The following is a 14,875-nucleotide window of genomic DNA, read 5'->3' as shown; positions in this document are numbered from 1 at the left end:
GATCTCTCTGAATAGGAGCTTAACAAAATCACAACAGGATCCAGACATATCCTTCGATATCAAGAGTGGCAGAGGGGGAGGAGGCAGAGCATATCCTTTCAGTGCCACAGGCACACCATATTTATTACATTGCTATCATGTGCTATACTAGCAGACAGGGTCCTGTATCATTTTACACTGGTATAGATGAGAAAATGTAAGCAACTTCTCACCCTTCCAAGAAATTTCTTCTTTTAAACTATTAAGAGGACAGGAATCTTATCTTCCTTTGCCTCTGCCCAACCTAAATCCAACAGGTGTACGGATATCTGCTTTGGACTGGTTTCCTTGGGGTGTTGCTGTTAGAGACCAACTGTTGGACTTGTCTTGTGGGGATCTTCAAGGCTGAGTCTTTTCCCTCATGCAATTTAACCTCTATGTAAAGGCCTCCTAAGAAATCATTTGTGGAGTTGCAGTAAGCTGTCATCAATATGCTGATGACCCCAGAGCTCTGTATTTCTTTACCCAAACCACCTGATGATGTTGCAAAGATCCTGAACTGATGCCTTACTGCTGTGGTTAGAGGGTTAAGCCAGTTTGGTGTAGTGGTTAAGTGCGCGGACTCTAATCTGGGAGAACTGGGTTTGATTCCCCACTCCTCCACTTGCACCTGGCTGGATGACCTTAGACAAGCCATAGTTCTGATAAGAGCTGTCCTTGAAAAAGAGCAGCTTCTGTCAGAGCTCTCTCAGCCCCACCTACCTCACAGGGTGTCTATTGTGGGGAGGGGAAGGAGTTTGTAAGCCGCTCTGAGACACCTTTGGGTAGTGAAGGGTGGGGTATAAATTCAATTCTCTTCTTCTTAAGGGTGAACAAGCTGAAACTGAATCCTAACAAGACACGGGTATTGCTGGTTGAGGAGGCTGAGGTCTTGAGGGACACTCTGCTCTCCACCTTTGATGGGAACCAGCTGACTCTTGCTGACCCAGTTAAGAGCTTAGGGTTATACTGGATCCAGCACTATTACTGGAAAAGCAAGTGAACACAACTGAAAAAAAGGCCTTCCATTAGCTTCATTTAGCTCAGATTATGGTCCCCTATGTTGACGCAGTTGATCTGTCCACTTGGATCTATGCTATGGTTACCTCAAGGCTAGATTATTTGTAATGCATTCTATTTGGTGTCTGTCTTCCTTAAGGACAACCCAGCAACTCCAGTTGGTGCAGAACACTGCAGCCTGGCTACTATCAGGAACCAGGACACTCCAATGGTTATCAATCAGGTACCAAGCTCAATTTAAGGTTCTGGTTATCACCTACAAAGCTGTTAATGCCTGGACCCAGACAGCTGCAGGACCACCTCTACCACCATGCTCCTCTGTGAAGCTTCACTCATCTGAGCAAAGCCTTCTAAAAGTACCACCCTGAAAACAGGTAAGATCAGCAGCTGCCCATTCACATAAGAAAAGCCGATGTTGGATCAGGCCAGTGGCCCATCCAGTCCAACACTCTTGTCACACAGTGGCCAAAAATATCAGGTGCCATCAGGAGGTCCAGCAGTGGGGCCAGGACACTAGAAGCCCTCCACTGTTGCCCCCCCCCCCAAGCACCAAGAATACAGAGCATCACTTGCCCCAGAGTCCCTATCTATACCGTGTGGTTAATAGCCACCGATGGAGCTCTGCGCTCCATATGCTTATCTAATTCCCTCTTGAAACCGTCCATGCTTGTAGCCGCCATCACCTCCTGTGGCAGTGAATTCCATCTGTTAATCACTCTTTGGGTGAAGAAGTACTTCCTTTTATTTCATTACATACATTTTCTGTGGTGGCTCCCACCTTTTGGAATGGCCTAAGGAGGTCAGGGAGGCTCCCGCACTTCTATCACTCTGCAGAATGCGCCAAATAATAGTGTTCAGGAGGCCATTTTTAAAGAGATTAGAATTAGAAACAATCCACAAGAGCCATTTATAATGCAAATCCACTGCAATTCTTGTAGATATCATCTGCTTTAAATGCACTGTCTTCTACCTTGTAATAATCTTTCTGTATTTATAGACTATCCTGTCTTTATTTACTGTTCACACGGTTCTCAAATTCTGTAATCCTATTCTGATTACTGTTCGATATCTCATAATTTGTTTTAAACCTGTGAGAAGGCGGACTATAATAAATAAGTTTCAGGTCACATCCCTGAGTTCAATACAAGGGAAAACTTCACCAGAAACAACTGCTCTGGCCAGGCCAATCTCCTCTGAATACCTTTTGCCTTGAAAACCCTACAGGGTCACTAGAAGACAGCTGTGACTTGACAGCAAAAAACAAAAAACCCTGCTCAGGGACTGAAAGGCTACAATATGAAATCTAACCTAGTGGTTAAGTGGCCCTCCTCAGCACCTCATCATTTCACTGTTCCCATTCTGTGCATGCAATGGATGCAAGTGCTTCTGGGGCAGAATATGATGCATGGGAAAGACCCACCTTCAACAGGATACACTTATTAGACCAGCTGCTTGGATGCTTCTGTACCCCACTCCACAGGTTAGCTTTCTTGCTACAGGCCGAGTTTTCCATCAAGACCGGGTGTAGTTTCTTCAGAAACTGGTATGTAAAATGGACACACAGGATTGCAAGCAACAAGCTAACCTGCTAGTGATCCTAATTGGTATTGGTGGAACCTGGGCGTAGCAGCTCCTTGGTACTCCCAGGCAATGCTCCCTCTAAGCTGTGGAGTCTTGTGAGCAAAAATGCTACTTTGTGAACTACTGGCATTAAAGTTGTGAGCGAACAATTTGGCTACTGCATAAATTAGTTTGCTCTGGAGCCATTCTTCCTGAGTGAAGACAAAAATGTGTGAGCTGGAGGCTAAAAAACTGTGATCTAGCTCACACTAACTCAGCTTTTAGAGGGAACACTGCTCTCAGGACAAGGGGGATGTGCTAAGGCCCCCCTCTGTCCACCTCACTTGGGTACAGGACTCCCCGAGGAACAGTTCTTGCCACAGACTCCAGTGTCATCTTTGCCATTTCACTCACCCATCCTGTATTTTGTATGATGACTGTACTTCCCTTCCAAGACTGATGGACTAATAGCCTGACTTGGTATCAGACCATTTCATGTTGCTAAGATTTTTGTTTTAATCACTACTACAGTTGCCACAGAAGCATCAGGGTCATACATGTATGTTCTTTGATTGTCTTCTTGATAATAACTACATCCAATGTTATATGTATACTTCAGAGGTGTTAAGACACCAGTTAGCATTGCAATCACTATGAATGCTATCACCCATCCAACCATGAAAATGTAGACTGCAGGCGACTAACTCCTGCAACCACAGAAAATAGTTTCATGTTGTCAATAGTCCCTGCAATAACACAGTGAATATGGGGTGCTTGAGGTCACTACTTCAAGCTCCTGCCCAATGGAAAAATAGATCTGTGTATTATGGGAAAGTACAGACTTGCAAAGCAAACACAACAGGCTTCAAAAAAGCAAAAAGTCAAGCAAACATGAACTTAAAAAATACTGGAGTTCACTTTACCAGATTTTTTTTTTGCTATCACTTAGAAAGTACTTTTCCTTCCTCCCATTCAACAATGGGAATTTCTCAGGAGCAAGAGACGTCCAAGATTGCATAGCAACTGTTAAAAACAGACAAGCATGCTTCTTTACTACTACAGTAGCTGAGAACAGTCCTTCGGTCTGCAGCTCAAATTCATCTGTCTTCCAGGTTGTTGTGGAGCCAATAAAGCTGCAAGACTGAATGCTGGAGGAAACTCTGCTCCACTTTAGGCACTCTACAACAGAGTTAGAAATTCCTTGCCAGGTGCAGCTACGCCCTCTGCTGAATACTTTGCCCCTATCAACTTCTGACAATATTTGTTTCTTCAGAGCACCCACTCATAGATCCATTCTTGCAAGGGTAGGTTTCTCAATTCCTGAGCCACTTTTAAGCTTGCATTTTATACATTACGGAAAACAAATGCATTTTGCTCACAGCCTCAAAAGCAGAAGTAGGAGTTAAGAGTCAGATACACAAAGTGATTTCTTCAGCATAGGGACTAGCTCTACGTCTGTTTACTATATGGGGGGGAATGCATCTCATGAGTTAGACAGAAACATTCAACAGAGGCCAGGTAGCACCTTAAGAGACTAACAAAATTTATTTTGGCATGAGCTTTCATGAATCAGAGCTCACTTCCTCAGATACTACAACAGGGCTACCCTTCTGGAATTGCAGAACATTAAAAAACCCCATCCAATACGAATATTAGGTAATGGCAACACATTGCTATTAATAGTTATTGCGCACCACTAGCAACATGGCAGCTCCCTGCCCTAATAAAAATTAGTCTGCTGTGGCAAAATTTAAAAAAGGAGTCCACTGGCTCTTTAAAGACTACATTATTCCAGCATTAGCTTTCAGCTGGAGTTCACTTCACAGATGTAGGGTGTGTCCAATCCATAACAACTATTGGGGGGGGGAGTTACAAGGAGAGGGCACTGTAAAACAAGAACCAGAGTCATAAGTTCATCCAGTTAGTATGAGAAACACTCCCACCTGCTGATAGATAGGACAGGATTTTGCATAAACCAGATTTCTTTCTTCCCTCCTGAGTGGTGGCATAGCCAACTTATTTTACAATTACTGTGTGTAGATTCAGTGGCAACACAAGATACTTCAAAGTTCAGCCTAGCCTTCCTGAAACAAACTACCACAAAGATCAGTTCTGACACCAACCATATGAATGAAACAAGCAACAGTAAGCCAGGACAGCTAAATACTAAGACAACCAACTGCATATTAAGGGACATTCAGTCAATATTTAGGGATTTGTAGATTAAAAAAAAAAATTATGGCTAGTAAAAATTCATTTGGCTTTTAACCTTTTGTACCCATTGTTTTCAGCTATTTAGTGACAGGTTTGAATACAAAGGTCATCTTCCACCAGCAGATTTTCCTCTATTCCCTTCCTCCACTATAAACTCAGATTTGGTGTTCCTCCCCCTCACTGCTACAAATGGTCCCCTAACCCCAAATACAGTGGGAAACAGAGCAAAAAGTTCCAATCTACTGGGAGAAATGTCTTCTGTCAATACAAAAGCCCTTTCAATCCAACTCATTCATGTTTCTGAGACTGCTTCTCATGAAGCCAATAAAAACTACTTTGAACATAGTAAAATAGTGGAGATGTCTCAGTAGCAGACATTTAATAACTAGCTAGAGATTACATGTGTCAAAAAGTATGGAGAGCACAACACACTGAAAGCCAAAAATCTGGATCAGAGCACTAAAGAGGGTGATGTTTAACGCCCCCTGTGCTATTTTCAACTCTAAATGGCATTAATTAATAAATATTTGCAATCCACTAGTTAGCATGGATGTTTCCATCCTAAGTCTTCCGTGAGGTGGTATTTTGCCTGACTTGATTTTAATGTGTTATTTGTCAGGAAACATTCTGATATGGTTTTAATTTCAAATAGATCAATTTCAAATATTTTGCTTTGGATCTGTCTGGAAACAGCTTTAACAGTGTAATAAATCGGTACAGAAGTATTATTAAATAAAACGAAAGCTATTTTTCATTCAGTTCAAGACCCGAGTGCCGCATGACAGAGTGAGCTCCCATCTCTAGTTCCAGCTCCTGCCAACCTAGCAGTTTGAAAGCAAGAAATTGCAAGTAGATAAATAGGTACCGCTTCGATGGGAAGGTAATAGTGTTCCGTGCACCTCGGTGTTTAGTCATGCCAGCCACATGACCACGGAGAAAGTCTTCGGACTGCTGGCTCTTCAGTTTGGAAACGGATATGAGCACCACCTCCTAGAGTTGGATTCGACTAGCTTTTGAGCAAGGGAAACCTTTACCTTTACCTATAATGCATGAAGGCCTGTTCCTTCCAGCTACAATTCACTTTTGTGTAGTACTTAGAGTTGGGAGATCTGGGTTCTGGTCCCCACTCTGCCATGGAAGCTTGCTGGATGACCTTAGGCCACTCACTCTCTCAGCCTAACCAACCTTACAGGGCTGTTGTGAGGATTAAATGGAGGAGAGAAAAACAATGTAAGCTGTTTTGGGTCCCCAGTAGGGAGAAAAGTAGAGTAGAAATGAAGTAAATAAAACAAATTAGCGTAGAAGATACATGTGCTTTAACATTTTGTTGCTAGTACACACTGCTTAAACAATGCTTTGTTTGCTCTACCATTTTCACAGGAATTGTATTTCTGCACAAAGTACTTTTGATATTCATAGCAGAGAGATTAAACTATTAACATAAACATTTATTTATGAAGAACTACAATATCACTCCAATGTTTAAAAAGTTATCAAAATTACGTATGCACAAACTAAAACTGGCTTCATTCTTTTCTCTCTTCTTAGATACTGAAGCACAGTTTGGAAGTGACAGAATTAACCACACTCTTTTCCATGTACTTAAAAGATTAACATTATAATCAGAACACAGGATAGTAGTTTCTAGTTAGAAACACTTTGTAGAAGAGTAATATTGTCTCCCTTTAACATGATTCGACCTGTAACAAAAAAGAGTGCTGTTAGACCTATGCATTTTAAAAGTTTGTCTTTTTTTAAAGTAACATTTTAACTCAGTTACATATTATCATGCATCTGAACTGCATATTCACGGACATGGAAGAGATTCGACAACCCTCCTATGCACTCATACCACCTAACTCTCCATCCTTAATATTCCCATCCTTCTCCAGTGATAGTTTGTTTTTACATTAAAGAAGTGCAATCAGTCATAATAAAAAGCTATTAATCCCTTACCACTGAAACAATAGTTCTCCAAGAAATTCTGTGGCCTTCTGTTGTCTAGCATCAGCTCTGCAGCAGCACTTTCAAACTTTGGGTGTTTTTTGTTTGGCAAGCTAGCTGGGAGTTGCTTCTGGGCAAAACTCTGCTGAAAGCCTTGTACGTGCATGCACACACAAAGCATCTCTTCTGTACACTTCTCTGGATTGTAGCCATTGTGTTCTGCTGGATGCAATTATGCATATGCAACTACACTTGACTGATGTCCCCATTAACCCTACTGGCACTTCATTTGAACCAGTATTTTTACTTAATTCAAATTTTGGCAGGAGAGGTAGAGTCTACCAGCTACATTCTGCAAACCAGAAAACTCCCACCCTATGGTTAACTGCATAAACGAAGCACTAGTGAGCTGGAAAAGCTAAGGTGTCAAAGCATTCCAATAGCCTTCCTGTGCCCAAAAGTTTACAAGCTATAGCTTGAGTTCCTAGAACCATGCCAAAGCCTTCTCAGCAGTCTTCATAATGTCAATGAAGAACAATCACTGGCCTTTTACAAGACAGGAAAAAAGCAGGTTCATATCCACTATCAACCCTGCCCCCAAACCTACCCAGCTGTTTCCTTGATTTTGTCTTGGAGTGGATCTCCTCAGCATCATCCAGCACCAGGTTCATGTATTCATCAAACCCCTGTAAGACAAACACAGCTCAATGAATTGCCACATTTCTAAAGGAAGTAGAACCTGGGGGTGGGGGGTGGAAGAAGATGTAAAGTCAGCACATGGTAGCTTGCTTTCCACTGACTTCTACTGTTCTTTTCAAATGAGACTATGATACTGAGTTATCACATGGCAAATGTATCAAAGGATAATGATGTGACAAACAGAGTCAACATGTAGCTATAACAGTATGAATCAGTCTTAAATAATTGTGAATCAGGGGGATGCTTATCAATTTGCAGTCTACCAGCCACATTAAGAGAACATAAGAACAGAAGAGAAGCCAATGGCCACACAGTGGCCAAAAATACCAGGTGTCATCAGGAGGTCCAGCAGTGGGGCCAAGACACTAGAAGCCCTCCCACTGTTGTTTCTGTGCCCCCCCCCCCCGGCACCAAGAATACAGAGCATCCCTTGCCCCAGACTGAGTTCCTATCTATACCTTGTGGCTCATAGCCACTAATGGACCTCTGCTTCATATGTTTATCTAATTCCCTCTTGAAGTCATCCATGCTTGTAGTCACCACCATCTCCTGTGGCAGTGAATTCCAAGTGTTAATCACTCTTTGGGTGAAGAAGTACTTCCTTTTATCTGTTCTAACCTGACTGCTCAGCAATTTCATTGAGTGCCCATGAGTTCTTGTATTATGAGAGGGAGAAAAGTACTTCTTTCTCTACCTGCTCTATCCCATGCATAATCTTATAAACCTCTATCATGTCAGCTCTCAGCCGTCATTTCTCCAAGCTAAAGAGCCCCAAATGCTTTAACCTTTCTTCATAGGGAAAGTGTTCCAACTCTTATCATTCTAGTTACCCCTTTCTGCACTTTTTCCAATGCTATAATATCCTTTTTGAAGTGTGGTGACAAGAACTGTACACAGTACTCCAAATGAGGTCACACCATTGATTTATACAGGGGTATTATGATACTGGCTGATTTGTTTTCAATTCCCTTCCTAATAATCCTGAGCACAGTGCTGGCCTTTTTTTACTACAGTCGCACACTGTCTCGACATTTTCAGTGAGTTATGTACGATGACTCCAAGATCTCTCTCTTGATCAGTCTCTGCCAATGTGTAGTTATAGTTAGGATTTTTGGCTCCAATGTGCATCACTTTGCACTTGGTCACATTGAACCCCATTTGCCATGTTGACGCCCACTCGCCCATCCTCGACAGATCCCTTTGGAGTGCCTCACAATCCTCCCTGGTTCTCACCACCCTGAACAACTTCGTGTCATCTGCAAATTTAGCCACTTCACTGCTTACTCCCAACTCCAAATCATTAATAAACAAGTTAAAAAGCATTGGACCAAGTACTGATCCCTGTGGTACCCCCACTGCTTACCCCCCCTCCACTGAGAAAATTGCCCATTTATACTCACTCTCTGTTTCCTATGAATTAGCCAGTCTAACATTCTGTTAGACCTATGTACTGCTTGGTTCATCTTTCCCATCAGAGTAACACATTTAGGACAGGTCATCACCGCACCAGACTCACTCACTTAAACCAGTGGGACCAATTTCTAAGATAGCCTTTAGAATACAGGTGTCCAGATTGGTGGAAAGGGAAGGACAGACAGCAGGGTTGCAATACTCACAATAATACACCCTTCTATCCGCATGTTCACCTGTTCATACAGCCATACTTGAATTCTGGACCTCTACAAAGTAAACAATGAAGATAATAAGTTATGTAGCTGTGCCACATACATCTCCTCTAAACTGACCACTCTAGGCAAAAGCCCCAAGTAAGGTAGCACACAGATCTTCTACCTGAGTTACCCAGAATTACATAATTCCTGAGTAACCCAAACTTCTGTGGAGGTCTTATTATGTCATGTTAAACTTTAGAGCAAGCAAAAGCTTCTGCCTACTCCAAAGCTTAACACAGTTAAGAGAATTATCCCACTTCTCCTACAAAGAGTAGGGGAGCATGACTGTCATGATGAATTTTACAGTAGGCAGATCAAAGCCTTTCAAAGAACTGCCTTTCTTCTTTTCAATATGGGGCTGTGCACAACTGACGTCGTGCAATGGCAGGTCTATAAACAATAAGACCACGATCCTTTGGGACTTCCTGCTTGAGCCGAAGGTAGACCTGGCATGCATGACTGAGACCTAGGTGCGAGATGGGGAAACAGTAGCTCTCTCCTAATTAGCTCCTCCGGGGTTCTCAGTCCTTCACCAATCATGGACTAGGGGGCCGGGGGGAGAAGAGTAGCCCTATTCATTCGGGAGGCTTACTCCTTCAGAGCGCTCCCGCCACCAAGGATCATCGGCATTGAGTGTGCTGGCCTGGTGTGGGAGGCCGGGGAGAGTTTAGCGATTTGGCTAGTGTACCGCCTGCCCAACGCACCAGCCAATAGCTTGCCGACCCTGGTGGAGGCTGCATCAGGCTGGGCACTGGAACACCCTAGACTAATAGCCCTGGGTGATTTCAATGTCCATGCTGATGATGCGACCTAGTATCGTCCATGGCAGCACTGGGACTCTCCCAACATGTAACGACCCCCACTCACCGAGCTGGGCACATGCTTGATTTGATCTTTGCAGTGGGGGGTCACAGTGACCGGATCACAGCTTTGATGGTGAATTGGACATTGCCTGTGAGGCTTTTGCGAGCTATTTCGCAGACAAAGTCTTGTCGCTCCACCATGACCTCCCCATCACATTTGAAACAGTGAGTGAGCTCGAGGCCCCTTGCACATCTTCTGGTTGGGTTATGGATTATTTCGACCTGCTCAGCCTAGAGGAAGTTGACAAATTGCTTCTGACTGTACGCCCGACCACTTGCTCTCTGGATCCATGCCCTTCGTGCCTGATTAAAGCTGGCCGCGTGGGGTTTCAAGGTGCCCTCGGGGAAATAGTCAACAAGTCCCTCTTGGAAGGACTGTTCCCAGGAGCGCTCAAGGAAGCAGTGGTATGTCCTCTCCTTAAAAAACCATCCCTGGATCTGGCCGAATTGGCGAACTACCGGCCAGTTTCCAACTTGCCTTACTTGGGTAAGCTGACAGAGAGGGGAGTGGCGATGTAGCTTTAGAGCTTTTTGGATGACGCTTCCATCCTAGATCCCTTCCAGTCCGGCTTTTGCTCGGGTCACGGGATGGAGACTGCTTTGGTCGCCCTCACAGATGATCTCCGGAGGCATATGAATTGAGGCAGAGTGGCGGTGCTGTTGCTGTTCGACCATCAGCTACTAGCCCACCGCCTCACCGGCGTTGGGATTCAGGAGCTTGCCTTGCAATGGCTCGTCTCCTTTCTCCAAGGCTGGGGACAAAGGGTTGCGCTGGGGGAACAGCTTTCCTGACGGCAACCACTTGATTATGGAGTGCCTCAGAGGGCTGTGATATCCCCGATGTTGTTTAACATCTACATGCGCCCCCTTGCCCAGATTGCACGGAGACATGGGCTGGGGTGTCACCAGTACGCTGATGACACCCAGCTCTATCTGCTGTTGGGCGGCCAATCCGACTCCAAATCGGAAGATCTTGGCCAGGCGCTACAGGACGTGGCTGGATGGCTTAGGCTGAGCCAGCTGAAACTGAACTAGTCGAAGATGGAGGTCCCGTGCCTGAGCAGAGTAAGGGTAGGGATCCCACTCCTGACCTTTGATGGGGCTCCACTGGTGCCAGCACCGGAGGTTAGGAGCTTGGGAGTGCTCCTGGATAACTCCTTGACTATGGAGGCCCAGGTAGCAGCCAATACCAAGTCGGCCTTTTATCATCTTTGGATGATTAGGCAGTTGGTTCCCTTCCTTAAACGCAACGACCTTGCAACAGTGATCCATGCAATGGTCACCTCGAGGTTGGACTACTGTAATGCTTTCTACATGGGGCTGCCCTTATCGCAAATTCGGAAGCCTGTGCTGAAGGCATTGCACTGGCTACCAATAGCATACCAAGTTCACTTTAAGATGCTGGTTCTTACCTTTAAAGCCCTTTATGGCCAGGGACCTACATACCTAAGGGACCACCTTTCCCCACATGTTCCCCAGAGCACGCTGCGATCAGGGTCTCAACATCAACTCACCCTTCCTGGGCCAAAGGATGCCAGGCTGGCTACAACCAGGGCTAGGGCTTTCTCGGCGGTGGCTCCACTCTGGTAGATTGAGCTCCCGGAGGAGATCAGGGCCCTGCGGGACCTTATGCAGTTCTGCAGGGCCTGCAAGACGGAGCTGTTCCACCTGGCATTCAATTAGGAGCCACCCCAGGGGAGAATGCCCTGCCCCTGGAAATTTTAAAGCAGCCTGAGCCACCCATATAATGTTAGATCGAGATTGACCATTAGGATGGCATAGAAGTTGAACGCCATCTTAGACATAATGTTAAACTGATATCTATTATTGGAAATTGGATTATTATTGTTAGCACCTTTTAATATTGTTATTGTTTTAAGATTGCTGTTTTATGCATTGTAGTTTTTATGTTGTTGTAAGCCGCCCTGAGCCGGCCATGGCTGGGAGGGTGGGGTATAAATATAATAAATAAATAAATAAACATGGCACCTTTCTTAACCTGAATTATGCATCCTATTTGGGCTTCAACTAATGTGGATTTAAATTAGCTCCCTAGTATTCTGGATTGGACTCTCTTTACTCCCCTCTTTATGCTTCCTTCTGACTGTCCCCCTCATTTTGTGAAGTTCATGCTCCTGAAATCAAAAATGACTGTTTTGGATGGGGGCAACCTAACTATGTAGAACTGCTACAGAAAACTCACCTCATAATTGCCTTTCATGTGTCAAGTTCTATATAGTTCTCTTACCATAATATTGAAATTTGCCATAAGCCTTAATATCAACCATATTTAGAAATACCTTAAGCACACTTTTAAAAGCTGAAAACCCTTTATCAGGAAACCACACAGAAGAAGTATGCAAATCACCATACAGCTCTCCAGCCACTGCTAGGCTCCATTTGCCATTTTCCCATTTCTCCTGTCTTAAAAAAACTCAGATTTTATTGTGCATAATAAGTTCACTTACATTCTGTAGATATCTGAAGATGAGGTTCTGTAACAAGTGACTTAAGGGAAAAAACACATCAAGTAGTTTCTAGGAAACTAATTTCAGCAGCAGAAGCAGTATAAACCACATCTTTCAACACTTTATACCTAGTCAAGTAGTTTAGGAGCAACAACTCAAGATAACTTGAATGCCTTCTAAATGACCATCCTTTTTACATGGAAAGTAGATAGAGCAAGAGAGAAAAACAGGCTAAGTTTTAAACATAGCTCCTGACATTCATAAATACCTACCCCACACAATATCTGGACAGCTATAAAAGGCAGTATTTTTGATACCCTGACCAACTTCAGAATGTGTTTTGCAACACTGGAAACCAACAAAACAAAGGAAAGTTAAACATGCAACTGGTTTCTCACATTTATCTAATCCCCAAAATAAATCAATGCTTCCTTTCAATGAAGAGCATGACAAGGATGAGGCTGATTGCGACACCAAAGCTCCAACCCACTCAACTCCAAGAAAACTGGCCTTTTAATCGAATACTGCCTTTTAACTTTAAATAATGAGTACTTCCTTTTTAAAGGGGGCATTTTCTGGTTCAAAACAGTGAGTGGCAATTGAATAAGCTTATGTAATGATCTTCACTACTTGGGTTTTTAGTGGTTAACTTTCCTTTCTCCTGTAGCTATTAGATTCCCTATCCCAATTTTCTTTGTAGTTTATAGAAATGCAATACAAATCTCCTTGGGGGCCCCCAAAAAACAAAACAAAAAAACAGCGAGTGGCAGGTAGTGCCCACTAACTAGCAACCCACTCAAGTTCTGATACCACAATCCCCCCAACTCAGGGGAGACTTTTTCTTTCATCACTTAAGTGATGGGGGGGGGGATTACTATGCCTGAACACTACAAGATCATTTAAAAGGATAGCTTAAATAAGTTAGTGAATTAAATTATATAAGGAAAAAATATTCTTGCCACTAACAATTAAGGCTACAATTCAAACACAGCGGCAACTGGCGTTTATGCAAGTTTCTGATACCTATGAGGAAGTCGCGGACATAGCAATTCTTTCCTTGAAGCCCACCCTGCCCGCAACTCCCGAACGCAACAATCCAACATAGTGAGGAAGGCTTAGCACGGCCCTACGGTATTTCCGAGCCATAACCAGTTAAAGTCCTCCTTTTGCACAGCCCTTCTCCCCAGTCAACCACACTCACCGCCCCCTTAAAAAGACCCCCCTCTACACACACACTTTTTCACTCCTGCCCCACCTCCAACAGTCCCTACAAAGCCTTCGTCATTTGCGGACTCATTTCTCGGGCTCAACAGGCGCGGCTTTGCTTTTCGCGCTAGTATAAGGATACGATAGGCTGCACCATCACCTTCTGGACCTTTTGGCCCTGCCCGCGGTACGCCATGGCTGAGAACGCCACCAAAGAAGCCGGAGCCGATCGCCTTTCCCCTTCTTCTCCCACAGTCAACCAACACGCGCGCGCTCTCAACCCGCCGACGTCTCCGACGCTTCCGGTACAGGCAGGAAAGTACGTGCGTCAGTTCCGCTTTGATTATAGAGGTGGCTAAACTAAGAGGAGCCTAGAGCGGAAAAAGCCATTTTGTATCTATGACTACGAAAGCGACGATCTCTCCTACCGAAGGGCTACAGTCTGAATGGTGATTTATCATATCTTCAGGTTACTGTTTGGAGAGATCTGAAATAAACCGTGAACATACATGCTCCTTTAGTTAAGATGGTCAGGTTTTATCTTACAAAGGCCCCGAGATGGTTCTGTCTCTTTCTAGTCAATGTTAAGGCTCAATAAAAATACACATCTACCTATAGAACAAATTTAGGGTCCGGTGCCACCAACACGGCTGACCACCTGGATACATCTACCAATAATTCGTATGTATGTGCCGTCAAGCTGCAGCCGATTTATGGCAACCGTAGCAAGGAGCTTTCAAGGCAAGTGAGAAGCATAAGCGGTATGCCATTGGCTTTCTCTGCTGTCTTCTTCGGTGTTTTCCCATCCAAGTACTGATCCTGCCTAGTAGCCAAGGTCTGACGAGATCAAGCTGTATACCATACCACCTTCACTTCCATCTACCAATAGCGTCTCAGTTCAATACGTGATTCACCAAATAATTAGAATAGCAATTTTAGTTTTCTTTCATTTTGTCTCCTGCTCGGGTAGATGAGTTCATGCGTCTCCTCTGCGTTGCTATTCTGGATAGTTTAATATTCAGCCTGGGCGCCTGATATAGGATAGTAATATCTGCATAGTTTGTACAAGAACAATCAGTGGTTCTGTTTTCCAAGGAGATAAACATCTTTCGTGTCTTAAGTGGGTGTACATGCCAGCGCCTGTGTACACCTAAAGTAACACTTCGGCTCCGAGCCACATCTTCCAATGTCTGTTTTCATCCTAGTGATCATA

The 14,875-nt window shown here is 44.0% G+C and overlaps 1 protein-coding gene across 1 annotated transcript; it reads right to left on the bottom strand.

Annotated features, from left to right (window-relative positions):
• Positions 1–6,053: 6,053 nt before the first annotated feature.
• On the bottom strand, positions 6,054–13,962 carry SNRPE (small nuclear ribonucleoprotein polypeptide E). The gene is made up of 5 exons (XM_015407320.1): positions 13,805–13,962; positions 12,457–12,483; positions 9,072–9,134; positions 7,364–7,442; positions 6,054–6,512 (listed from the first exon to the last, which is right to left on the bottom strand). Exons 1-5 carry the CDS (start codon positions 13,856–13,858, stop codon positions 6,457–6,459), a joined length of 279 nt encoding a protein of 92 aa, XP_015262806.1. The 5' UTR covers positions 13,859–13,962; the 3' UTR covers positions 6,054–6,456.
• Positions 13,963–14,875: the final 913 nt, after the last annotated feature.

Source organism: Gekko japonicus, unplaced genomic scaffold (genome assembly GCF_001447785.1).
Source record: "Gekko japonicus isolate JY-2015 unplaced genomic scaffold, Gekko_japonicus_V1.1 scaffold228, whole genome shotgun sequence".
In the NCBI taxonomy this organism is placed as follows: Eukaryota; Metazoa; Chordata; class Lepidosauria; order Squamata; family Gekkonidae; genus Gekko; species Gekko japonicus.
The sequence above is the reverse complement of the archived record's forward strand: the minus strand, read 5'-3'. Positions and strand labels throughout refer to the sequence as shown.

What these genes read in the sequence shown, in the direction of transcription:
- SNRPE (XM_015407320.1), bottom strand. Translation starts at nt 13,858, where the DNA reads ATGGCGTACCGCGGGCAGGGCCAAAAGGTCCAGAAGGTGATGGTGCAG. An exon ending in TCTTCAGATATCTACAGAAT is followed by an intron (nt 9,135 to 12,456) that starts GTAAGTGAACTT and finishes TTTACTTTGTAG; the next exon opens with AGGTCCAGAATTCAAGTATG. An exon ending in AAAATCAAGGAAACAGCTGG is followed by an intron (nt 6,513 to 7,363) that starts GTAGGTTTGGGG and finishes TTTTTGTTACAG; the next exon opens with GTCGAATCATGTTAAAGGGA.